Source organism: Carcharhinus amblyrhynchos, chromosome 22 (genome assembly GCF_965287045.1).
Source record: "Carcharhinus amblyrhynchos chromosome 22, sCarAmb.v2.hapA, whole genome shotgun sequence".
In the NCBI taxonomy this organism is placed as follows: domain Eukaryota; kingdom Metazoa; phylum Chordata; class Chondrichthyes; order Carcharhiniformes; family Carcharhinidae; genus Carcharhinus; species Carcharhinus amblyrhynchos.
The window spans coordinates 11370214-11397040 of record NC_137345.1 but is presented as its reverse complement, the minus strand read 5'-3'; the positions used below and the strand labels follow the sequence as shown (position 1 = coordinate 11397040).

Genomic DNA, 26827 nt, shown 5'->3' with positions numbered 1-26827 from the left:
TGTGGGACTTTGCCAGTGAGAAGCACTACTTACAAAAAGTGAAGGGGTGGGGCTATAGTGCCAAGTCACTATCATGCAACACAAAGTCTTTTTGTTTGATCTGGTATATAGGAAACTCTGTCATCTGTTACAGCCATACAAACAGGAAAGTCTCATTTAACCTAATATGCTACACTGAAATTATCTCAAATTGTTCAAACCATGTAACAAACCTGATGTACTATGAATATTTGATCTTAAATATTATACAACTCAAAGACACTTGCAGCACCACAAAAAATTTGGAAGGACATGTTCTACACTTGACACACCTCTGGTTATTTTAAAAAGTTTATTTATTAGTGTCACAAGTAGGCTTACATTTACATGCAGTGAAGTTACTGTGAAAATTCCCTAGTTGCCAAACTCCGGTGCCTATTCGGGTACAATGAGGGAGAATTTATCATGGCTTATGCAATTAACCAGGACGTCTTTTGAACTATGGGAAGGAACTGGTGCATCCGGATGAAACCCATTGCAGACACAGGGAGAATGTGCAGACTCCACACAGTGACCCAGGCTGGGAATCGAACCCGGGTCTCTGGTACTGTGAGGTAGTGGTGCTAACCACTGTGCCACCATGTATTTTTCATACACTAAATGAACATAGAATACAAATTTCACTTTCTTACTCTGGTGCTTTTCTGAAATCTTCATGATTATAGGCATAATGTGACCACATGAAAATTTGATCAGCATTTTATGCTGTAGTGAAATCCTAGTCCCAACATGGAAGTATATTCATAAGAACATAAGAAATAGGAGCAGGAGTAGGCCATCTGGCCCTTCGAGCCTGCCCCGCCATTCAATAAGATCATGGCTGATCTGTCGTGGCTCAGTTCCACTTTCCGGCCCTCTCCCCATAACCCTTAATCCCCTCTCTTATCAAAAACCCATCAACCTGCTTCTTGAAAATACTTAGCGAGGCAGCCTCCACCACTTCAATGGGTAGAGAATTCCAGAGATTCACCACCCTTTGAGTGAAGAAGTTCCTCCTCAACTCCGTTCTAAAACGCCCCCCCTTTATCTTGAGGCTGTGCCCCCTAGTCCTACTGTCTTTTTTCAGTGGGAAGAGTCTCTCCACCTCTATCCTATCCATCCCATTCATCATCTTATACGTCTCAATGAGATCTCCCCTCATTCTTCTAAACTCCAATGAGTACAAGCCTAGTTTATTCAGCCTCTCCTCATAGTTCAACCCCCTCAACTCCGGTATCAGCCTAGTAAACCTCCTCTGCACTCCCTCCAAGGCCAAAATATCTTTGCGCAGGTGCGGCGCCCAAAACTGCACACAGTTCATTATTCCATTATTAAATTATCACAAGTCTGTTATTTCAAAGTGAACTATTTTAGAAATAAATCACAAGTTTTAAACCAATATTATAATGCATGGAAATGAAATTATTTTGAATATAAAATGAAATTGGGTACCAGAAGCAGATTTTTAAAGTAATATTTGTTTTGTAATAAAAATATTTATGAATGGGTAATATTGACAGGCACGGACAATACAAAAATTGCATGTACAGAAAACCTAAACTAAAAAACAGAAAATGATTGAAGTATGCAGCAGGTCCATGTATAGCTGAAAAGAGAAAAATCAACATTTTACAATAATTGAGTTCTGGCAACATAAAATAGTAAATGTATCATTTTTCTCTATGTGCCGGTATTTCCTGTTGTACAAATGCTCATGGGGTTGTTGTACAGGCATTGAGTCATAATGTTTGACATTTACAGTCTTGCACTCCCAAGGTGAACATTTTGAGGACAAAGCTTAACTAAGTCCTGGTGAATAGTCAAACCTGCTTTAGAGTTTTCTTAACTTTTATATTATTGTTTTATATTATTGCCTTTCATTCTCGTTTTGAGACAAAAACTGATAATTCCACTATGTTTTCTTTCTCAACTAATGAACAAAAATTCTGAAGTAATTTATTTCATCTGTTGATGTGCACAAAATGGTTACTTTTTAATCCCAAAACAGCAGGGACACTAATCAGAGGTAATTTATTGATTATGAAGCACCTTGAATATGTGAAATCCATCATAAAAATTCAAGCTTATCGTAAAAAATGAGCAATCAACACTGGGAGGGATTGGCATATCTTTAACTCAACCACGTGTTATTTGATCTTCATTGATGTGCACATCTTTCTATAATCTCAATGAAAATGTCAACACTGCAACTTTGGAGAATTTACTGCCAGGACTTTTTTTTAGCATTTTAATTTTAGCCATTGTTTTTTTTAAACAATTATTAAAGCTGTAATACTACACTTTGGATTGTCGTGCCCAGAGAGCTTTTTAGCTTGTTAGTGAACTATTTTAAGAAACTAGTATCCTATTTTTCCCCATCTATTTCTGAGAGTCACATCAAAAGAAATATTGACCTTTTTGCTGGCAACTTGGCTGCCAGTCTCCAGAAATCCCTCCAGTAATATTATTATTAGCTGTGTCAACTCACTCATTTAGCTGGTAGATTGAACAGCCAAATAAATGAGTTGAAAGACAGGACTATTAGATCCAGCTTCCATTCAAAGCAGTCTTCTGGGCAATTGAGTACCAACTGCTTTCCCATTCCCTTTTACACTTATTGGTAATACAATACAGAGAAATATTTTTGGCAAGGGCAACGTTTGCCAAAATAGGAGTGCTTTTATCTTTCCAAAACATGTTGTTAGCACTCTAGGATTGCCTGTCACCATGTTTACTGAGTGAGGGTTTATTTTTAATATGGTATTTGAAGACTTGCAGCAGCAAATAAAAGTCAGAAGAATAGAGTAGGTCTTTCAAAACAGTTCCTCCAACAGTGTGTATTGTTTAATATAAAAGCAAAATACTGCGGATGCTGGAATCTGAAACACAAAACATTTTCTGTTTTTGTTTGTGAATGTATGTTTGTTTTTTTTTATATAAAGATTGGTGTTGGTAAATAATGAGTTTTTTAGTGGTTCCCAGCTTCTGGGGCATGAGCTGTGTGCCCAGGAGGGCCTGGGCCTGGGCCCCGTTGCTAGGGGCAGCGGCCCGGCGGCCTTCCCGCCCGGGCCTCGAGCTCGCGGCCCGGCCGCCCGTTGGCCCGCCACCCCGGGCGGCTCGGGGCGGAAATCTGAGGGGAAGTTGCTCCGTTCTGGTCTGCTCGATCAATTCGCGTCAAAGAGCGGCGGCGGCGGCGGCGTCGTCGTCCTCTTCTTCTTCTTCCTCCTCCTCCTCCTCCTCTTTCCGCCGCTGCTGCCGCTCTTCCTCTCAGTCGTCCGACTCCCCGGGTGAAGACAACATGTCCGACCCCATCCCCATCAGAGCCAAGAAGCTGCGACCCAGGCTGCACGGCAGGAGCAGCCTCCAAAACGCTGAGCCCACCACCACAGGTGAGTCCCCAAGGAGGGAGGCAAAAAAAAACACTTTTGGGGGGAAAAAAAAATCAACGGTCTTTATTTGCTTGTTGATCTGACAGCATTTTATGAAGTGCTTCTCAAATTCCCTGAATATGTATTTATTGCCAACTCTTTCCTTCTCAAATGTACTCTTTTTAAAAAATCTGCATAATTCCAACAATTTAATTTTAATCATGATCAAACCTGTTTTATTTGCTAGATCTCAGTTCAGTGGTGATGGTGCCTGTTACTATGCAGTCCCCACCAAAAATACAGCAACTGGTCCACGATTTAATGCATGAGGTGCCTCCTGGCTCCTCTTCTTCTCCATGCGTTTGTTTATGTTATTGTGAGCTTATATCAATTAAATGGGCAGCGCGGGAAGGCTCGGTGATTTCAGCCGTAGGTTGGTATGTTTCTCGCCCTTGAGTGGAATCTGTTGTTCTTCTGTTTTGGTTTTTCCACACTGAGATATGTTTTAGTTGAGGATTGAGCAGCGGACGTGGCTTAAACATTGTCATCTCTACACATTTGTGAGTGGAATTTGAAATTCAATGTGAATATTGTAGAATAGTTTTATCAATAAATGTATTAAAGATGATGATCTCAATTAACATTGCACCACTATCTAGCCACTTAGTAAAAATAACAATAGATATGAATAGATTTTTAAAGTTACAGATGTGTTACGGATCAAAGTAAAATTACTTCTTGTGAATACTGTATTAATAATAAATATTGAAGTACAAAATTAAAATGTTCAAAAAATTGTGGCAGAGAGAGTTGTATGATTGGAAATCTATCACTAGATTGGATGCAAAAGCAAAATAGCGTTGATGCTGAAAATCTGAAATAAAGTGCTGGAGCATTCGGCGCAGGTGGAGAGAAAACCAGTTAACATTTCAGGTTATTTTATATGATTTTGCATTGTGAAATGCATTCCTGGATGCCAGATCATATTTATTTAAACAACATTTATACAGCACTTTTAAGCTGTAAAGTACCTCAACAAGAGTATTATCAAACAGTTGACACTATGCCAGCTGAAGCGTTATTAGGACAGATGTCCAAAAGTTTGGTTAAAGAAATAGGTTTTGGGGCGTGCGTTGGAGAGAGGAGAAAAAAAGAGATGTGAGGAGGGAATTTTAGATCTTAGGGCCTAGGCAGCTGAAAGCACTGCCACCAATTCTGGAACAGTTAAAATTACAAGGGAATCAGAGAAGGTTCATGAGTTTGATTTCTAGGATGAAGGAGTTTTTTTTTATTCATTCGTGAGACATGGACGTCACTGGCTGGCCAGCATTTATTGCCCATCCCTAAATGTCCTTGAGAAGGTGGTGGTGAGCTGCCATCTTGAATCGCTGCAATTTGTGTGCTGTGGGTTGCTATCCGGTTTCATTTCTTTGTTGAGACTTTGTAACGGTTGATACAACTGAGTGTTTGCTAGGCCATTTCGGAGGGCAATTGAGACTCAACCACATTGCTGCGGCCCTGGAGTCACGTGTAGGCCAGACCAGGTAAGAGCGGCAGATTTCCTTCCCTAAATGACATTAGTGAACCAGATGAGTTTTTCCGACAATCAACAATGGTTTCATGGTCATCAGTAGATTCTTAATTCCAGATTTTTTTTATTGAATTCAGATTTCACCACCAGCCATGGCAGGATTCAAATCCAGGTCCCCAGAACATTATCTGGATTTCTGGATTAATAGTTAAAATTATACCAATAGGCTGTCGCCTTCCCATCATGTCACGCAAGGAAAAGTTGAGCAGGTTGGACCTATAGTCATTGGAATTTAGTAGAGTGGGATGTGTTCCTGTCGAGATGTACAAGATTCTGGGAGGGCTTGACGTAGTTGATGCTGAGAGAATGTTTTCCTGGTGAGGAAATTTAGAACTAGGGGGCGCAGTTTCAGTACTAAGGGTCTCCCCAAATTAAGACAGCGATGAGGTGTAATTTATTTTCTCAAGGTTGGCATTGTTTTGAATTCTCTACCCCAGTGACTGAGTCATTGAATGTGTTCAAGGTTGAATTAGTATATTGATCAACAAGAGGGTCAAGGGTTATGAGAGGCAGGCAGGAAAATGGAGATGATAGGACGGCAACAATTTTATTGAATGAAGTAGCAGGTGTGAGGGGCTGAATGGCTGGCTCCTACTATGCTGAGTTTCTTCTAGTCAGCCACACATAGAACTGACCACTTGTCACATAATTCTTTTGCCATAATCACTTTCTATAAACAGTTTCTAGAATGATCTATAACAAATGCTTGCTGCACACAGCTACGAGTTGCAATGAATGTTACTAATGCTGCCTATTTGAGATAACGCTTGATTCAAAAAGGTATCTTTGTTTATCTGCCAACTACAGTTTTTGTTCACAAAAGATGCCTTATATTTTCCATTCTACAAGATGCAAATTGTTTCTTTAGACCCAAATAAGCAACATGTGAAAATTAATCCCAACACCTCGCAATTTCTGGCTTGTGATCTATCATGATTATTATTGTGGCTTAATTTAGTTTCAAGAATACTTACATTTTGCACAAGGATACATGGATCTAAATGTACCATTCTGGTAACAAAATCTTGCCAATGTTCTAATATGTGCAAATTGCAATCAAGCCAGTTGTGTTCTCCTACAGCTCAGGGGATTATTAGCAAATTTGTCTATAAGCAGCCTGCAGGATTCTGCTGTGCCATATTTAAATCAGCTGCCATACAACGTGGCATATGGCCTTACACAAAATCCCAAGCACTCCCAGTCTTAAGCAGTTATAATTTTTCACAACACCCAATAATATGGTTCTAAGTAGCTTTGCTGTTTGTCCTATCAATTTGACTTTTTCTCATCCGAAGTGATTCACCAAAGAGGTATTACTTAGTGGGCTCAACGTCTGACACTATGATGTATAGTAATTATTATATATAACAATTCAGATGAGAAACAAGTTTAATCTTCAGATGTGGGTTGTTAACAGGGTAGTGTTAAAAGTACTGAAATCACATCACCTTCCATATCTGGGTTAAGTGTCAAGCCTTTACCCAGGGTTCCTGACCTTAGTGATTATGCAGTGACCTTTGATGCAAAGTGTGTATGTGTGGGAAGAACTGGGCTCAGCTGTGAAGACCAAATAAATGAACAGCCTACTGACATTTATCCGGGGGCGTACTTGGAATGATTATTTGGCTAAGGTTTCAGCATGCTGTGATTGCAACACAACATGTACCAATCTAGGAAGGAAAGAAAGGAGGGTTAAAAGGTTACAAATGTCATGGCAGCATGATTACATCTAACTAATCCACGGGAAAACAACTCATCAGGTCAACAGTGAATTATGATTTATGTGATCTAAAACAAGATCAATATGCATGCAACTTGAAAAAGTGCTAGTAATTTAATTTTCTGAACATACCTAGAAATAGATCAAAATGTTGGTAATTATATTATAACAAATATTTAAGTGGCATAGTGGTAATGTCAGTGGACTTGTTCTGCACAGACCTGGGCTAATGTTCTGGGGACAAGTGTTCACATCCCACCATGATGGAATTTAAATCCAATTGACAATCTGGGATTGAAAGTAAGTCTTAATAATGACTTAACTGATGAAGGAGCAGTGCTCTGAAAGCTCATGATTCCAAATAAACCTGTTGGATTTTAACCTGGTGTTGTGAGACTTCGTACTGTGACCACCCCAGTCCAATGCTGGCATCTCCACATCATTAATAATGATAACCATGAAACAATGGTCCTAAAATCCCATCTGGTTCACTAATGTCCTTTAGGGAAGGAAATCTGCAGTCCTTACCCAGTTTACCCTACATGTGGTTGACTCTTAAATGTCTTCTGAAACAGCAAGCCAGTCAGTTGTACCAAACCACAACAAAGTCTACCACCTAGAGGGACAAGGGCAGCAGATGCGGTGGATTACCATCACCAGCAAGTTTCTTTTCAAGCTGCACTCCACCCTGACTTGGAATTATATCACCGTTCCTTCACTGTCACTAGATCAAAATCCAGAGGCTCGCTCCCTAATAGCACTGTGAATGTACCATGAACTGCAACAGTTCAAGAATGTGGATCACCACCACCTTCTTGAGGGCAATTAGCAATGGTCAATAAATGCTGCCCTAGCCAGTGAAGCTCATATCCCACGAACAAATAAAAAAAATCAACCATTTTTGTTGCAAATTTAAGTTTGATTAATCAGGAAAATTGGAGAGTGAGATCATAATGATAAACATGAATTTTAAAATACTTTAAATCACTAACCTGCCACAGCCCTCCTGTGCTCCTTCAATTTTGATCTCTTGTACAAAGGGAAGCTTCCTCTCAGCACCTACCCTGTCAAGCCCCCTCAGAATTTTGTATGTTTCAATAAGATCATTTCTCATTCTCCTGAATGTTAATGAGTGTAAGCTGAACTTTTTAATCGACCCAGTGAACCTTCTTTGAACTGCTGTCACTGCAAGTATGTCACTCTCTAAATAAGAGTTCTAGATGAGGTTTCAGCCTGCGCAAACGAAGCAAGACTCCCCTAATTTTATATTCCATCAAGCAATAAAGGCCATCATTCTATTTACCTTCCAAGTTACTTACATCTGCATGCTCACTTGTTTCGTCATTCACACACAAGGTCACCAGATTCCTGTATACCCCAGCATTCTGTAGTCTCACTTCACTCAAACAATATTTTGGTTTCCTGTTCTTAAAGTGGGACCTGAAGAAAGGTTTTTGATCTGAGACATTAGTTCTGTTTCTCTTTCCACAGATGCTGCCTGAGTATTTCCAGACATTTCTGTTTCTGTTTCAGATTTAAGTTTTAAGTTTATTTAGTGTCACAAGTAGGCTTACATTAACACTGCAATGAAGCTACTGTGAAAATCCTCCAGTGACAACACTCTGATGCCTGTTCGGGCACACGCTGAGGGAGAATTTAGCATGGTCAGTGCATCTAACCAACACGTCTGCCTTTCCTTTAATATGAGGTTCTCCTATAATATTTTCAGTATTGCATAAGCCAAGGCCACAGGATATCAAAAGATTTAACAGTGCAGGATTGGGTTGATTGAATTATCAGCATACGAATCATTTTGAGTAGGCTGCTCAAAGTTGTTTACAGAAATATCATTCTTCACGTGAATAAGGATCTTGTATATAATATTGTATTTTGGTGGTAGGATGCTACATAGCAGAGATCAAGGTGTTAATTTTAATTTTCTTCAAGTTCCTTGTGGCCGCAAATGCCCTTTTACTGAAGTATCATGGTATGATGAACATGATGTTTCTGTGAAACCCTACAAATTTTATATACTTGAGAATTGGAAGGACCACTCCAACTGACTCTTCACTAACTTCTTTCTTTAGTCCTACTGACTGTGTCTGAAGGTGGGAGGAAAAAAAAATCATACAGCACAGAAGGTGGCCAGTCAGCCCATCACAAATGTGCCAGCTCTTTGGAAGCGCAATCCCCATAGCCTTGCAACTCTTTCCATTCTTTTCAATTGTATATCCAAGACCCTTTTGGAGACTTGATGTTGGTAACCAGATCTTTGAAAGAAAAGAATGTGTCTACTTTATGACATTTCCTTTACACAATGCTGAGCACCACATACTTTTGGCCTATTGGCATCTGTGGAGAGGAAGAGAGCAAATGATTTGGAGCTAAAGGATCCATCTACAGATCTGCTGCCAGACCTGCTGAGTTTAACCAGCATTTTCTGTTTTTATTTCAGATTTCCAGCACCTGCAGTATTTTGCTCTTACATATATTTGGCCATCAAGTTTGTCTGGTTTGGTAGAGTCTGGGTTATTTCCCTTTTTATGGAGAGTGATCTCAAAAATATTGGGTGATTGCCCAGTGGTTTGAATGTTCCTTGGATGCAGACAGTGGGCAGCAAAGCTTTGGTACATTGTCTCTTGTGCATAACGTGAGGCACATTTATTTAGTAAGCATATAACTAACTATAGATTAGATGTCAAAAGGATTTTCTCTTTGCAGAGGGTCATTGACTTTTAGAAAAATTTGCCAGGTAATGTAGAGGCTGCAGTTTTGCTGCAAGTGTTCAAAAGAGAGCTGGGAAAATTCCTGAGTGTCCACATGTACTGTGTGCACCGTATGGGATGTCAGACAATCTGTCTTGGAGTTAATTTTTGCTCACACCTACAGTCGGAGCATTAGTTTTTTTACGTCTTTCCAGGGTATCAAATGGCTGATGTTGGATGGGGATGATTTAAAAGTCATATTGCCTAATTGTCGCATGGCTGCATGGGATGGATCAGCTGGTTACATGCTTTTAATATCTACTCTGTCTTTTTGAACAATATATCTCTCTCCAGAAGTTTCTTAGTTCAGTATTGATGAGAACATGCTGAAATTGCTTAGCTATAATAAAGTGGGCTTCAGTAAATAAATGTATTGCCAAGTGTGGTACTGAGCAATATTCAGAGGGAGTAACAAGTCTTGATTGGTAATTTGGGATTAGTTTTCTAGTCCTGGCCAGATGGTTATGACTGGGTTAGCAAGGGTTCCAGCTCTAGATCACTGATCAGTAGCCTCACTGGAAAGTGCATGTATGTGGTGATAGAATCCAATCCAATCCAACCATTGTTAGTGGTCAGTTAGTGCAGCTGTGCTCACTTGAACTCATGCATGTGATAGATGGCCACTCTAGCAAGATATTGTAGGGAAAATTACACCCATGGGACAATATCTAAATGTATACTGTCGATGCTGGAAATCTGGATAAATCCAGCGGATCTGGCAGCATCTCTGAAGCGAGAAACAGAGTTAATATTTCAAGTCTGTGTGATTATGCTTCAGAGCCAAAGAGGAGTAAAAATGTGATGGATTATATAGTTGGAAATGTGGATGGAGAAGGTGGAACAGAATAGAAGGTCAGGGGTAAATCAGAGCTCAGGAGAGATTTACAAATATGTTATGGACACAAGACGTGATGGCATTATGGATTAACGGTGCTGATAGTGGCATAAAGGTAAGATAGCAGAATGGGTTGATAGGAGAGCAAAAGTGACTGCTCAGTGAAAACAGAACTAAAGAATAAATGACATGTGAGTGACAATGGATGAGAAAGTTCATAGTCTACAGTTGTTGAACTCAAATGTTGAATCCAGAAGGCTGTTGCATACCTAATTGGAAGATCTGTTGTTCCTCCAGTTTGTGTTGAATTTCACTGGAACATTGCAGTAGGCCAAAGGCAGATATGTGGGCACGAGAGCAAGATGGTGAGTTGAAATGGCAAGTGACGAGAAGGCTGTGGGGTCAGAGTGAACAACGTGTTCAGTAAAATGATCATCCAGTCTACATTTAATCTCCCCAATGTGGAAGAGACCGCATTGGGAACAGCAAATACAGGAGACCAAATTGAAGAAAGTGCAAGTGGAATGCTGCATCACCTGAAAGGAATGTTTGGGTCTTGGACAATGAGGAGCAAGAAGGTGAAAGGGAGATGTTACACTTTCTGCGATTGAATGGGAAAAGGAGGAAAGATTGGGGTGATAGAGGAGTGTCACAAAGGGAATAGTCTCTGTGGAATGCTGACGGGTGGGGAGGGGCATGAAAAGAGGACGTGTTTTGTGGTGGCATTATGCTGGAGTTGACAGAAATGGCAGAGGATGATCCTTTGATTGTGAAGGCTCGTGGAGTGAAAAGTGAGGGCAGAGAAGGAAACTCATGGTGAGGAGACATTTCTTCACCCAAAGACTGATGAATCTGTGAAATTTATTACCGCAGGAAGTAATTGATGTCAAACCATTGAATGTATTCAAGAGGCGGCTGGATATAGCATTTGGGGCGAATGGGATCAAAGGTTATGGGGAGAAAGCAGGATTAGGCAATTGAGTTGGATGATCAGCCATAATCCTAATAAATGGTGGAGCAGGCTTAAAGGGCCAAATGGCCTCCTCCAGCTTTTCTATGTTTTCTGGGAGAGAAGGGAAGCAGTGAGGGCCTGAGAATGCTGGACTTGGTTAAGTGCACAACCACAGTAGGGGGCGGGGAGGGACCGCAGTTGAGGAAAAAGGCAGATGTACGTCACTGTTAAAGAGGGGCAAATGAAAGAGAGGAGAACTGGTACTCTTGTTTCTTGTTCTTACGTATTTGTCACAAGAAACATAAATACTAGCAGTTTGTGTGAATCTAAAGCAGTTGATAAAATTTAAGTTCAAGTGATTTGGGCTCGCATGATCCTGCAAAGTTTTATGCTTACATATGTAGTGTGGTTTGCTGACTAGACACCACAATTTTGCAGAAAAGGAAAATGTTAACTTCAGCAATAATTCATTTGCCTTAATTGTTTTTATATTCATTCATGGGTGTCACTGGCTGAGCCAGCATTATTGATTTGATTTTGATTTTATTTATTATTGTCATATGTAATAACATACAGTGAAAAGTATTGTTTCTTGTGCGCTATACAGACAAAACATGCTGTTCATAGAGAAGGAAACAAGACAGTGCAGAATGTAGTGTTACAGTCATAGCTAGGATGTAGAGAAAGGTCAACTTAATGCAAGGTAAGTCCATTCAAAAGTCTGACAGCAGCAGGGAAGAAGCTGTTCTTGAGTCAGTTGGTACATGACCTCAGACTTTTGTATCTTTTTCCCGACAGAACAAGGTGAAAGAGAGAATGTCCATGGTGTGGGGTCCTTAATTATGCTGGCTGCTTTGCTGAGTCAGCGGGAAGTGTAGACAGAGTCAATGGGTGGGAGGCTGGTTTGTGTGATGCATCCACAATCTTTTGTAGTTCCTTGTGGTCTTGGGCAGAATAGGAGCCCATACCAAGCTGTGAGACAACCAGAATGAATGCTTTCTATGGTGCATTTGCAAAAGTAACAGTGTATAGTTGCCCATCCCTGAGGACATTTAAGAGTCAACTAAGCTGCTGTGGCTCACATGTAGGCCAGACCAAGTAGGAATGATAGATTTCCTTCCCTAAAGGACAATAGTGAACCAGGTGGGTTTTTACAACACTCGGCGGTGGTTTCATAGTCATCATCAGACTATTTGTTCCAGATTTTTTAAATTGAATTCAAATGTCACTATCTACCATGGTGGGATCTAAACCTGGGTACCCAGAGCATTACCCTGGTCTCTGGATTACTAGTTCAGTGACAGTACCACTATACCACTGCTTCCCCTTGCCATGAAGCTGTTAAATGTTTGGTATTTAGTTGGCAATAATCCATTTACTATGTTAGTCTAATAGTTATGGTACTAGCAGCCTATATCCAAGACTTCAAATCCTGCCATAGTAAGTTGTGAAATTGAATTCGATATATCTGGCTGTGTTGTGGGACGGCACCAGAAAATAGCCAAGAGGGCTCCTGCTTTTGTTAAGAACCGATGATGCGGACATGCCGGTGTTGGATTGGGATAAACACATTGAGAAGTCTCTCAACACTGTTGTGAGACTTCTTACTTTGTTAAGAACCAACAAATTCACTGATATCCTTCATCTGACCTGGTCTATAAATAATGAAATTATTGCCTTACAGTGTAGCTCACAGGAATAAAATATTAAAATTAAAGACATTTGTGATGAATAGGGTCTGGAGGTTTGAAATTAGGTGCCAAAACAGGATTGTTTCCATAGTATTTGCACTGAGCATCAACTACGTTTAACAGAGCCCAGATTAATGTCACAGTTGTTAAAGACCCCTGATTCTTTTCTTCATATAGAAATGCTCTCCCTGGCTAATGGAATAAAACTTAAATTTGTTTAGCACCTTTCGCAACCACTGGACATCTCACCGTATGTTAAAAGCAAAATATTGCGGATGTTGGAATCTGAAGCAAAAACAGAAAATGCTAGAAAATCCCAGCAGGTCTGACAGCATCTGTGGAGAGAGGGGTCATCCAGACTCGAAATGTTGGCCCTGTTCTCTCTCCATAGGTGCTGTCAGACTTGCTGAGATTTTCCAGCATTTTCTGTGACTGGCCATCTTAGGGTGCTTTAAAGCCAATGAAGTACTTGTTGAAGGGTTGTCAGTGTTGATTGTTACTTGTTTGGAGTTAGCTCTGCAGAAATTTTCTAACAACATAAAAAAGACCAGATAATGTGTTTTGTGACATTGATTGAGGGGTGAATTTTGGCCAGGACACTACCAGTACTTGCTACTCCTCTTCAAAGTAGTGTCAAAGAATCTTTTATATCCACTTGAATAGGGCAAATAGGACCTCAGTTTAACATGTCATCTGAAAGACTTCACTTCTGACAATGCAGCACTCCCTCACTATTACGTGGAATGCCGGCCTTAACTTTTGTTGCTCAAACTTTTGAGTGGAACTTGAACAATGAATCTTACAACTCTGAGGCAAGAGGGCTACCAACTGAGCCATGACTGAAATTAAATTGTCTTTCTGTGCTATTGAAGACTTTTTTTTGTTCGAGGAAGATTAAAATCTGAATTATGTTCTCCTGGTTTAAAACTTACACTGCCTATGAACATGGAACTTTGAAGAAAGCACAAAATGCAAGATAACCTTTAATGTCCTTTTAACATGCTATTCTGTTGTTCATGGCTCTTAATAGTAAGGTTAAAGGACTCTCCACATCTAAACAGGAGTTTTTAAATCCTAACCACATTGAATGTCGAGGAGAGCAACAAGATCCATCGGTTTGCTTAATAAAGACTGAAAATGTTTAGGCTGTAGATTTCCATTTTGCTGAGAATGGTATCAAAGTGAGCACAAACTTGTGTTGCCACTAGAAGTCACTGTCGAGTAGAAAGGATGTTCGAGACTGACAAAATGTGTCCCTTGTACATATTTTGGTTTTTGCAACATAAGCTTCCTTTGATCTTAATTTTCAACAGTTCGTTCTCACCCACGCAATAGTTTCCCCATCTCCACACTCACTTTAACTTAAAAATGCAGGAAAGGTGGAATATTTCACTTGTGATGAAGCTGTTCGCGTTTATTCCCACAGTGCAAGTGTGTAACTTTTAACAAAAAGCTTCTTCTCGATGGTTAAAGTATGCTGGCCTGTGAGCAATTGAAAAAGTTAAAAAAATTTCCATGTATGTCCATCATCTATGGAAGATGATAGAGATGTAGTAAACAAATCCAATTCAGATGGGGTGTCTTCATATGATGCACCTTTGCTGATGGCTGAAGGGGCTGCCAATCCTTGAGGAACTTCCCGTTGCGGGTGTTGTTGTGGTTTGTTGTTATTGATGTTGGCATCAGTTGCCAAGATGGTGTCACCAGAAAGTCCTTGGATATGCTCAAGTCAATTAATCTGTTTCTGTTTGATGAGGGCTGACAAATTTTGGGAGCTATGCCTCCTTTGTGAGGACTGTTGCATTTGTGATTTTGTCCACAAAAACAAAGATGAAAATTGTTGAGCTTCTTTTCTTGATAGCTGTTAGTCGTCCATTTTACACAACGATGCAACAGACCTTATAAACCATCAGTTTGGTTCAAACACTGCAGTGAAATGAAGTTACTGTGAAAATTCTCTAGTCGCCACACTCCAGTGCCTGTTCGGGTACACAGAGAGAATTTAGCATGGCCAGTGCACCTAACCAGCACATCTTTTGGACTGTGGGAGGAAACTGGAGCACCTGAAGGAAACAGTAACATGTGAAATGTGTTAATTTTCTGGTTGTGACAATTAGTTCCTATCCCCATGTAGATAACTAATGGACTATGACCATCTCAGCAGTCCAACATTCAATACTTTTGCAAGAAACAGTGAAATACATATGACATTTTTCTCCCTGTAGCTTTCCTGGTGATATGACATTCGTGCTATTTTCTATAGGATTGGAAATTACATGTCAGCTATGGCTAAATTTTAGTACTCTCAGCTTGTGGATTTAAATCCCATTTTAGAAACTTATTACACTGGAGAGTCAGTTTGTGCTTATGAGGGAGTGCTCCACTGGAGATGTTGCCTTAAACTGAAGCACTGTCTGCTCTTTTCAATGGATTTGAAAGATCCCATGGCACCATGGTGGCACAGTGGTTAGCATAGCTGCCTCACAGCGTCAGGGACCCGGGTTCAGTTCCAGTCTTGGATGACTGTGTGGAGTTTGCACATTCTCCCCGTGTCTGCGTGGGTTTCCTCCATATGCTCCGGTTTCTTCCCAAAGTCCAAAGATGTGCGGATTAGGTTGATCGGCCATGCTAAAGTGACAGGGTATGGGCACAGGGCCTGAGTGGGATTGTGGTCCGAATGGCCTCTTTCTGCACTGTAGGGATTCTATGATTTTTCATAGATAGTTGTGTTTATCCCGCACCCAACATCACTAACAGACTATACCTGGCCATTATCATTGCAGATTATGGAAGCTTGCCTTATGGAAATTGGCTGCTGTGTTTCCTATAATGTAACAGTGACTGTACTTAAACAAATTCAGTCTTTCTCTGTTAATTTTCTGGTTTCCAAGTTAACTTGTGATGATCTGATTTTCATATGCAGTATCATTACTTCCTATGAAGTACCTGTGTGTCTATATTAATTTTCTGGAAGGAAGCTTTTCAGGTTCATCATTGTCATTGCATGTAATAAAAGGGTTGTTTTATGGCAGTTTGTCTTTAGCGACCTCTGTGTATCAATTGCTTTCAATTATGCATCCATCAATTGACCAGCTATTGAGAAATGACATTCTGCAAAGGAATGTAAGTGAATGATATGCTGTAAATTGTTTCAAATGTACGATTAGATTGAAATGACGTAGGATGTGCAGCATGAAAATGGACCGTTTGGCCCAGTCAGTATATGTTAGTCTTTATGTTGCACTCGAGCCTTTTTCCTTCTCCTTTCTTCTTTCCTTATCTAAAGGGGAGGTGATAGCCGAGATCACTGGACTATTAATCCAGAAACTCAGCTAATGTTCTGGAGACCTGAGTTTGAATTCACACCACGGCAGATGGTGAAATTTGAATTCAATAAAAAAAATCTGGAATTAAGAATCTACTCTTGACCATTTGTCAATTTGTTGGAAAAACCCATCTGGTTCACTGATGTCTCCTAGGGAAGGAAATCTGCCATCTATACCTAGTCTGGCCTCCATGTGACTGCAGAACCCACTGCAATGTGGTTGATTCTCAAATGCCCTCGTGCAACTAGGGATGGACAATAAATGCTGCCCAGCAGCAACACCCAAGTCCCACAGATGAATTTAAAAAATCTTCCACTGTAACCATCTATTTCCATCTCCCTCAAATGCTTTCCTTGCTTCTCCTTAAGTGCAACAATACTGTTCATTTCAACCACTCCCAGTGGTCTCCAGTAATGCTCTTCCCCACAACAGAAAACATTCTCTCTGTATCCATTGTATCAAAATCTTTTGTAGTTTTAAAGACTACCAGTCAGACTGCTTTTTATGGAGAAAGAGACCAGCCTTTCAGTTCTTTCTTCATATGAATACCTATCCATTTCTTGCATTGATCGACCTTATAAATCTTCTCTGCATTCTGACAATGCCTTCATATCAGTTTTATAATATGGCGACCTGACTGCATGCAGTACACTTTTTAAACCAAGGTTCAATACAGGTTTAGCGTAACTTCCCTACTTTTCAATTCCATCCCCTAGAAATAAAGTCTATGTTTGTCTTGCTCTTTATATGGCCTTGCTAACCAGTGGAACAGCTTTTACAGATTGATGTATTTGTAGTCTGAGATCCTTTTGTTCCTCTACCCTACCCAGACTCGCACCTTCCACTTAATCAATTATCTTCCTATTCCTCCTCCAAAAATGTATTATCTCAGAATGAGCTCAACTTTATTTGTAAATTATTTGTCCATTCTGCAAGTTTATTAATGTCCTGTGATTTGTTGCAATCCATCTCATGTTTGATTTCACATCACCAATCCCCCATCGGGTGCACAGTGGTTAGTATCACAGCGATAGGTTCGATTCCCTGCTAGGGTCATTGTCTGTGTGGAGACTGAATGTTCTCCACCGTGACTGCATGGGTTTCCTCCCACAGTCTGAAAGTCATGTTGGTTAGGTGCATTGGCCATGCCAAATTCTCCCTCAGTGTATCCAAACTTACGCTGGAGTGTTGTGCCTAGGGGATTTTCACAGTAACATTTTTGTTAATATAAGCCTACTTGTGACACAAAAACTTTAAATCCTTTTTTTCCCCACTCTCTGCTTTCTGCCTTGAAATCAGCGAGCAATCTATTCTACCACTTGTCCCTTATTCCACTTTCTCTGACTTCATTAATCTGTTATGGGGCACCTTATTGAAGATGTTTTGAAAATCCAGATAAATTACATTTCCTGTTTCATTATCTACATTCTCTGTTACTGAGGGCCCCCCCACCCCAGCTTACTCCTGGCAAATGTCCAATCCGAAATTGCCTGGATCCATTACAGTTCGCCTACTGCCGCAACAGGTCCACAGTAGACAGTGTCTTGTTGGCCCTGCACTCAACCCTGGAACATCTTGATAACAAAGACACCAATGTCAGGTTCAATTTATCGACTACAACTCAGCCTTCAACATCATCTCCAAACCCCGTGGCCTGGGGCTCGACTTCTCCCTCTGTGACTGAATCCTGAACTTCCTAACCCACAGACCAGGCAACAATGTGTCCACGATCATTCTCAACACCGGTGCCTCACAAGGCTGTGTCCTCAGCCCCTTACTATCCTCCTTGTATATTTATCACAGTGTAGCCAAATTTCCCTCTAACTCAAATATTCAAGTTTGCTCTGACACCACTGTAGTTGGTCAGATTTCAAACAATAATGAGACGGAGTACGGGAAAGAGATAGAAATTCTGGTGAACTGGTGTGACAACAACAATCACTCCCTCAATGTCAACAAAATGAAGGAGTGAATCATCCACTTCAGGAAGCGTGGTGGAGGACATGTCCCTGTTTACATCAATGGGGATGAAGAAGAAATGGTTGAGAACTTTAAGTTTTTAGGTGTCCAGATCACCAACAACCTGTTCCGGTCCCCCCATGCCAACACTATAGTTAAGAAACCCCACCAATGCCTCTACTTTCTCAAAAGACTAAGAAAATTTAGTATGTCCATACAACTCTCACCAGTTTTTACAGATGCACCGTAGAAAGCGTTCTTTCTGTTTGTATTACAGCTTGATATGGCTTCTGCTCTGCCAAGACCGCAGTAAATTACAAAGGGTCATGAATGAAGCCCAGTCCATTGCTCAAACCAGCCTTCCACCCATTGAAACTGTCTACACTTCCCACGGTCTCGGATAAACAGCCCACATAATTCAAGACCCCTACACCCAGGACATACTCTCTTCCACCTCCTTCTATCGGGCGAAAAGATACAAAACTCTGTTCGCGTACCAATCGACTGAAGCACAGCTTCTTCCCTGCTGCCATCAGACTTTTGAATGGACCTACCTCATATTAAGTTCATCTTTCTCGACACCCTAGCTATGACTGTAACACTACATTCTGCATTTTCTCCCTCCTCATTTATTGCCCATCCCTAGTTACATTAGGGATTTGTCTGTATAGCGCACAAAAACCAATATTTTTCACTGTATACCAATACATGTGATAGTATCAAATCAAAACCTCTTCATAAAGCTCTTAAGGTTAGTCAATCAAGGTTTTTCATTTTAAAATTCACGTTGACTATTAATATTTTTAGATGTTCTTTGTGTCGCTCCTTTAACAAAATGATTTTATTTTTCCAACCACTGGTGTTAACCTGAGTGGTCTATAATTCCCTGGTCATATTCTGTCTCCCTTTCTAAATTTAAGGAATTGCATTAGCCATCCACCAATCTTTTAGCATAGCAGCTTTATCGAAAAAATTATTAAAATGAGCAGTAAAGCCTCTGCTATCTCTTCATTAGATGCTTTTAAAATATGAATATACAGTCCATTGAATTTGAAGCTTTATCCTATTTAGGTTATTTATTACACTCCCTTTATTTCAAATGCATTTATATATTAGTTATCTCATCATTCAATATCATGGCTACCCGTTTTACTCTCCTGGTAAATAATGAAGCAAAATAATTGTTTAATATTTTTGCCATCTCTCTATTGTTACTTTTGTTAACCTGTTTATCCTTCAATGTTCCTAATCTCTTCACAGCCTCCCTGTTTTCATTGATGTACCAGTAAACTATTTACTGTTTTGATTTGTTTTGCTTCTTAATAATTTGATTTCATTGTTCCTCTTTATCATTCCTAATTATTTTCATAACATGTCTCCTAATTACTTTGTACTTTCTCTTATCATGCAGTCCCTGCTGTCTCCTTTAATGCATACCTCTTTCCTAATCATCAAATGTTCCCTTATGCCTTTATTAATCCATAGAGTGCCACTTGATTTTAGTCATATGTCCTCTCTAGCGTTGTCTTAAAATATAGTTTGCAATGGTAATTATTGCTCAGATAATCTCCTACTTTTACTTCTCCTATCTGTTCTGGTTCATTCTCATTATGAAATAAAATTTTCTCTTGTAAGGCTTTTTTTCATATCGAGTTAATAAGGAGTCCTGCACGGATTGTAGGAACTCTATTCCTCTACTGACCTGTTCTGTCCCATATCAGAATAGTTAAAACTTCCATGATTGTTATTCTATGTTTCTTACTCAATTCACTTATATATTTAACCGTCATTTTAGACCCCTTTTCTAGTCAAAAATACCCACCTTTACTTTATTTCCTATGTTTTCCTAATATGTTCTGTTTACATTTAGGTTGCTTGCATTTTTTTGTAGATCTCTTCCCACCCCCACCCAGTTGCTAGTTTAAAACCTTTTTTCCACTTCCTTATTTACCCTTTCCACCAGAAAATTGATTCCATCCTGGTTCAGGTGGAGCATCCTACAGCTCCTTCCTGTACCTTTTCTAGTGCTGATTTCCCATGAAAATAAACTCCTCTTTCCCACACTTGTTAATTTACTTGATCTGTCTAACCCAATGCCAGTTTGCACACGACATGGACAATAATTGAGAAATGAGTACCGTTGAGGACCGACTTTTTAATTTGGAGCCTAACTCCTGATGCTCTTACAGCAAGACCTTCTCTCTGTTTTTAGCTATATCATTTGTTCCAACATAGACTATGTCAGCTAGATTTTCCCCTTTCCTTTCCAAGTTCCTCTGCAGCCAGTAGACAACGCACTACTAAAGCCGGTAGGCAATGCACCCTTCTGAATTCTCATTGTTTTTGCTCCAGAGGACATTATCAGTGTCGAAGTTCTTTATTAATAGCATGTTTCTATACAGTTTTAAACAAGTAAAAGTGATGGTTGAAGAGCGTGCTATGGCATTCTCTTGATTTTTGAAAGGATTTGATTGGGAGATGGAATAACTTCCAGTTTTGGCAAAGGTGATGAATTGTAAATACAGTAAGATGAAAATAAAAACAGAAAATGGTGGAAAAACACAGCAGGTCTGTAGGCATCAGAAAAGGGAAAAGCCAGAGTGTGGACTCATCATTGTCTAGAATTTTCAACACTTGTCCACCTTTTAAAAAAACTTCATTATTGACCCTGATTGAAAAGTCACAGTTGTGATTTTATACTAGCTGTGAATTTTATCTTCATTTGCTATTCTTCTCAGCATAATGGCTTAGTAGTATCCCATCTGGTAAATACAAAAGCAGCACAGCTTTTTTAGGATTCAGCATAGTCTGAACATGACAGTTAGTGCAATTTCCTGGAGAAGACTTGACCCGTTCACGGAAAAATGCTGATCAGGAAAATGCTTTCTGAATAAAGCTTCATTCTGTTTTTGTTCAGTTTTTTTTTGTGGTTCTCATACTATTTTACTTCATAAATTTATTTTTCTTTTGTTAATGTTGCTAAAATGTTTATTCACAAAATATTAATCAGTCATGAGTTTTTTATATCTTGAGGGCATTGTTATCAAATAGTGTTTGGTGAATCTTCTTCGGTGAATGTTGACATATTCTGCTTTGACATTTTTATCACTGTTCATAAAATGTGGTGGCTCTTTTAAATAGTAAGGAATACAGGTCAATTTAGTCCTATAGAGTCAGTATATTCTCAAGCCAAAAACTCCTATTCAAGGATGAATCTAGTGGGTAACAATTGCTGAAATATTGTTCTGAGTCCAAGTGGTTACGATGATTGCTTTGAAATGGTAGCTAGCTGATCTCCTGTTATGATGTCCACAGATAATCTGTATTATGTTCTGGGTTACATGATTTTTCTCCCCCTCTTTTAAAATTATTTTGGAATGTGTTTGTGCATTTTAAAAAAAAAATGATTTTTGTACTGGTTCACAAAGGCACAGGCTGGAGCTATTAAAATTGAAAAATGTACTTATTCATGGACCAGGCATTAAAGCTAGAGAAACCAGTTTGTGGAATTCTGTAAATGTGTCTGCTTCAAACTGCGTTCAATCCAGTCTTCTTATCAGAATAGTTCCTGTTAAGTTTTTAAGAATGGCACGAGATGGTTTTATTTTAACCTATGCACTGAGGGCAGCATGGTGGCACAGCAGTTAGTACTACTGCCTCACAACATCAGGAACACGGTTTCGATTCTGGCCTCGGGTCACTGTCTGTGCGGAGACTGCATGTTCTCCCTGTGTCTGCATGGGTTTCCTCTGGGTGCTCCAGTTTCCTCCCACCCCAAGGTATGCCGGTTAGGTTGCTTGGCTTTACTAAATTGACCCTAGTGCCAGGGGATTAGCAAGGTAATTAAGTTACAGGAATGGGGCCTGGTGGGTTTGTGGTCCATGCAGACTCAATGGGCCGAATGGCGGCCTCCTGCACTGTAGAGATTCTGTGAGGGAGAGAAGAGGTAGCATGTTATTGACCAACATACAGGTGCATCACTCAATTAGTACTAATTGAGAGCACAGAACGAAAAACAAAAGTGAAATATGATTAAAAGTTAGCCATGCCTCAGTCACGAATGCATAACAGCGCCTATCTTGATAGACCCAATCGTTCCCATGTGTCATTGTTAATGGTTTGTTCATATTAGGTCTGTTAAGCTGACTTGGATTGAGATTTTGTAAATGGTAAATCATATCTAGATATGGGTCTTAGGGTGACTTGAAATTTCTTTTGTGGTTTATCTGTAAAAATACACCAAAATTATTCAGTGAGCTTATTCAGAGATTAGCTGAACAGTGCAGGACACTTTGAAGTTTGATCTATCGCCTGTGAAAATCAGCTGATTTCTGAGAGGGCATTTTCCATGCTGCTTAAGTTAGTCTCAACACTCCATATCAGGTGAAGGAAGATAGTATCACCCAAAGTACTTGCTTTTCACATTCTCTCAATAACCATTACTGGAAGAGCACATGAACATTTTAGTTAGGGACAGGATCAAGTTTGGTTGTTTTCTCTGTCTACATCCTCCCTGGCATGTTGAAGAGTCTCACAGATATTAAGGGCTGTTTCACGCAGAACAGCAACTTGTACTGGTAGGTGTTTTACCTCTGAAGCCAAACCACAGCTTACAGTAAAGATGAGAATAGTGCAAATGAGGGGAAAAATAGGAGAGGGTTGTGGGGAAATAAAATAATGCACTGGATTAATGTGTTGTCCTTTCACGCTCAGAATATGGATGTGAACTCTGTTCAGAATAATCGTGTGAAAGTCTTATCATTCTGACTATTGAATGAGTCCTGTTTGAAACGAGACTGGGATAATCTCAACCTATAGTTGGGATTGTATGCAAAGGAAATACTTGACTGTGAATTGGAAATCTGACAAGCTGATCCCAACAGGAAAGTGCTAATATTTAGTGTTTGCAGCTGTTTTTCTGAGGTTGGACTGAGTATTGCTTTTAATATGTAGCTTCAACCTAACCTCAATCTGACAGTTTAGACTTTGGGTGACTGAGAATTAGAGTTTTTGAGGAACAGGATCTCAAACCTGAGATTGCGGTCATGCTTTACTGAGCAGTAATGATCTCTGGGCTCCTATGTGCTTCGAAAAATAGGGCAACTGAAGCAGCAACTTCAAAGCACCAGAGACATACCATCAGCAGTGGAGAGTCAAGATTCTCCAAAGCTATTGGCAACAAAGGCTATCCAACAGCAGCATCACACCCAAGCCGACATATCCAGCATTGGAACATTGATCACTCAAAATCAGCTCCGCAAGTCAGGTTATTCAATTCATGTACCTGACCTTAAAGCATCCCTGAAGAGATCAAGCATTCTGCCAACTCACAAGAGTCCCTGCTTTCTGATCGGCCAAAATGACAAAGGTTTATTCAAGAAGGCACCAAATACATCTGGAGACTTCGTGGAGAGCGTGTAGAAGTCACATCAAAGCATCAGAACACACTTACCTCTAAATGCCTCATCTGCCTGACCCTTCCCCCACGTGTCAGGGTCTTCAGGTCATGTATTGGATCTGGCAGCCACCTCCGAACCCGTCGAACTGTAGTGAAAGCAAATCATCCTTGGTCCTGAGGGACAACCTCTGAAGAAAAATTCCTGAAAGGCCACATTACTTGATGCTGATGCTCATCAGGTGCTCAAAAATAGGAAACTGTTCCTTCCTCCAGCACATTTAGCTGTTAACTAATTCCTCTTGAACTGAGTGACTTCTGAGGCCATTTCAGAGGGCAGTTAAGAGTCAACTACATTGCAGTGGCTCTGGAGTCACATGGGCACTACAATTCACCAATATATTGTAACTATTGCCGAATTAAGGAATGTATAGACTCAGACCAACTATTATTATCCAATTTATTGCCTTTTGAAAAATCAATTTCAGTTTGTAAGAACATAGTTTAAACTTGTTATAGAGTTTTTTTGTAGTTTTTAACCTAGTGATTAAGGCATGGATTTTAATTGAAAATTGCATCTAGGTCTGCCCTTCAAAAGTAACTCATTTGGTGAAGCATTTTGAAATGCTTCAACATAAGGTATTAAGATTTATGATCCTGTGGAAAAGCAAAAGTGAATAACTGACATTCAGTATGAACAGTGTTCATTGCTAATGGACCCAGCATGATTGCTTGGAGGGACTTGTCGTGACATCAGTTGAAAGTTATTTAATGTGGTTCACATGTGTTCCAGACAATTTGTGATGCAGGATGTTCTGTCTTGCAAACAGATTGTTAGTCCCATCATGCTGAGTTCAAATTGGTTTACATTTTCACTGGACATTCTGCAGTCTGAGGTTCATAGAATCCCTATGGTGCTGAAGGAGGCCACTTGGCCTATTAAGTCTGCACCGACCACCATCCCACCCAGCCCCTATTCCCATAGCCCCACATATTTACCCTACTAATCCTGACCCTAAGGGGCAATTTACCATGGCCAAAAAACCTAACCTGCACATCTTTGGATTGTGGGAGGAAACCCACGCTGACACAAGGAGAATCATACCTGGTCCCTGGCGTTGTGAGGCAGCAGTGGTAACCACTGTGCCACCATGCCACTCCAGTTAATACTGTTCTCCAAAGAAAAAGACAACATGAAAAGAAAGTGATTGTATGATTTTTGAATGTTGACAATATTTTATGAAGATTAAAGTAAGTGGACAACATTGACCTTCAGTCTTAAATAAAATGCTTTGTTTCTCAAGCTTTCCAGTCCTTGATAGAGATGCATGGTGAATTTTCACTGGATTAGTAATCTGGAGTCCCAGGGTAATGCTCTAGGGATCAAGGTTCAAATCCTGCCACGGTGGATGATAAAATTTGAATTCAGTAAAAATTTGGAATTAAAATTCTATTGATAACCATGTTGTAAAGCCCATCTGGTTCATTAATATCCTTTAGAGAAGAGTCTGCTCTCCTTACCCAGTCTGACCTATGTGTGACTCCAAATGCACAGCAATGTAGTTGACTCTTCAATCTTCTCTAAAATGGCCTAACATGTCATTCAGTTTGAGGGCACTTAGGGCTGGGTAATGCTGGCCCAGCCACATCCAGCCCAAATCCCATAAAAGATTATTTTCAAGAAGTGACTTTCTCCCAGACTTCTCCCTCAATGATTGTGGAGTCATGAGTCATACAGCACAGAAAGAGGTCCTTTGGCCCATCGTGTTTCACCGGCCATCAGACTCCTATCTATTCTAATCTCATTTTCTAGCAGTTGGTCCATAGTCTTCTATGCTATGGCATTTTAAGTGCTCATTGAAATGCTTCTTGTATGTTGCAAGGGTTCCAGCCTCTACCACCCTTTCAAACAAAGTTCTAGCTTCCCAGTATCCTTTGGGTAAAAACGTTGACCCTCAAATCCCCTCTGACTCTCTTACCCCTAACCTTGAACTTATGCCCCCTTTGTTATTTATCTCTCTACTCAGGGGAAAGGCTTCTTTCTATCTACCCTCTATGTCATTCATAATTTTGTATACCTCAGTCAGGTCCTCCTCGGTCTTCTCTGCTCCAAGGAAAATAACCCAGCCTAACCAGCCTTCTTTCATCATTGAAACACTCCAGTCCAGGCAACATCCTGGTAAATTTTCTCTGCATCCTTTCTGGTGCAATCCCATCCTTCTAATAGTGTGGTGATCAGAACTGCCCACAGTAATCTAGTTGTGACCTAACAAGCATTTTATAGAGCTCCATCATAACCTTTCTGTTCTTGTATTCTATACCTTGGCTAATAAAGGCATGTATTCCGTATTCCTTAACCATCTTCTTTACCTGTCCTGCTGCCTTCAGTGATCTTTGGACATGCACCTCAAGATCCCTCTGAACTTCCATACTTTCTGGTGTCCTGCAGTCCATTGTGATTTCCCTTGCCTTGCTAAGTACTCTCAAAATGTATTACCTCACATTTTTCAGGGTTAAACTCCATTTGCCACAGTTCTGCCCCTTTGATCAGTAAGTGTATATCATTCTGTAACCTAAAGCTTCCCTCCTCACTGTTTACGAAACCACCAATTTTCATGTCATCTGCAAACTTACTGATCATACCCCCCTACATTCACATCTAGATCATTAATGTACACACAAACAGCAAGCAACCCAGCACCAGTCCCTATGGTACAGCATTAGACGCAGGTTTCCTGTCACAAAAACAAGCTTCATTAGTCTTGCCACTAGCCAATTTTGGATCCAATTAGCCAAATTGCTCTGGATCCCATGGGCTCTTACTGTTTTGATCATGTGGTGCACACTTAATGGGTCTCTACTATATGAGTCTATGATCTTGTCAAAATCCTTACAGAAATCCATGTAGACTACATAGCTGCACTGCTCTCATTTACATCCCTTCTAGCCATCTCCTTGAAAAATTCAATCAAAATTGTTAGTTAGGATCTCCCCCAATAAAGCCATGCTGTCTTCTTGATTAATTCTGTCCCTCAGAATTTTTCAGATAATTTCCCTACTGCTGATGATTAGACTCACTGACCTGTAATTACCTGCTTTTTTTTCCCCCCTACTTCCCTTCTTGAATAAAGGTGTTACTTTAGCTGTCCTCCATTCCTTTAGCATCACTCCTGTGGCCAGAGAGGATTTGAAAATTAGTGTCCCTGC

At 40.1% G+C, this 26827-nt stretch overlaps 1 protein-coding gene across 4 annotated transcripts in view; it reads left to right on the top strand.

Moving 5' to 3' along the window:
* LOC145356891 (AMP deaminase 2-like) overlaps nt 1-26827 on the top strand; it is a 147188-nt gene that overhangs the window by 16220 nt on the left and 104141 nt on the right. The window contains exon 1 of one of the 4 annotated variants that reach the window (XM_080209864.1): nt 3245-3407. The exons of 2 other annotated variants lie outside the window; for them this stretch is intronic. In XM_080209864.1, coding sequence (XP_080065990.1) covers nt 3317-3407 — 91 coding nt within the window. In that variant the 5' untranslated portion in view covers nt 3245-3316. Of the gene's footprint in view, nt 1-3244; nt 3408-26827 lie in introns of those variants that run through there. One more of the 4 variants, XM_080209863.1, reaches the window with a different exon arrangement.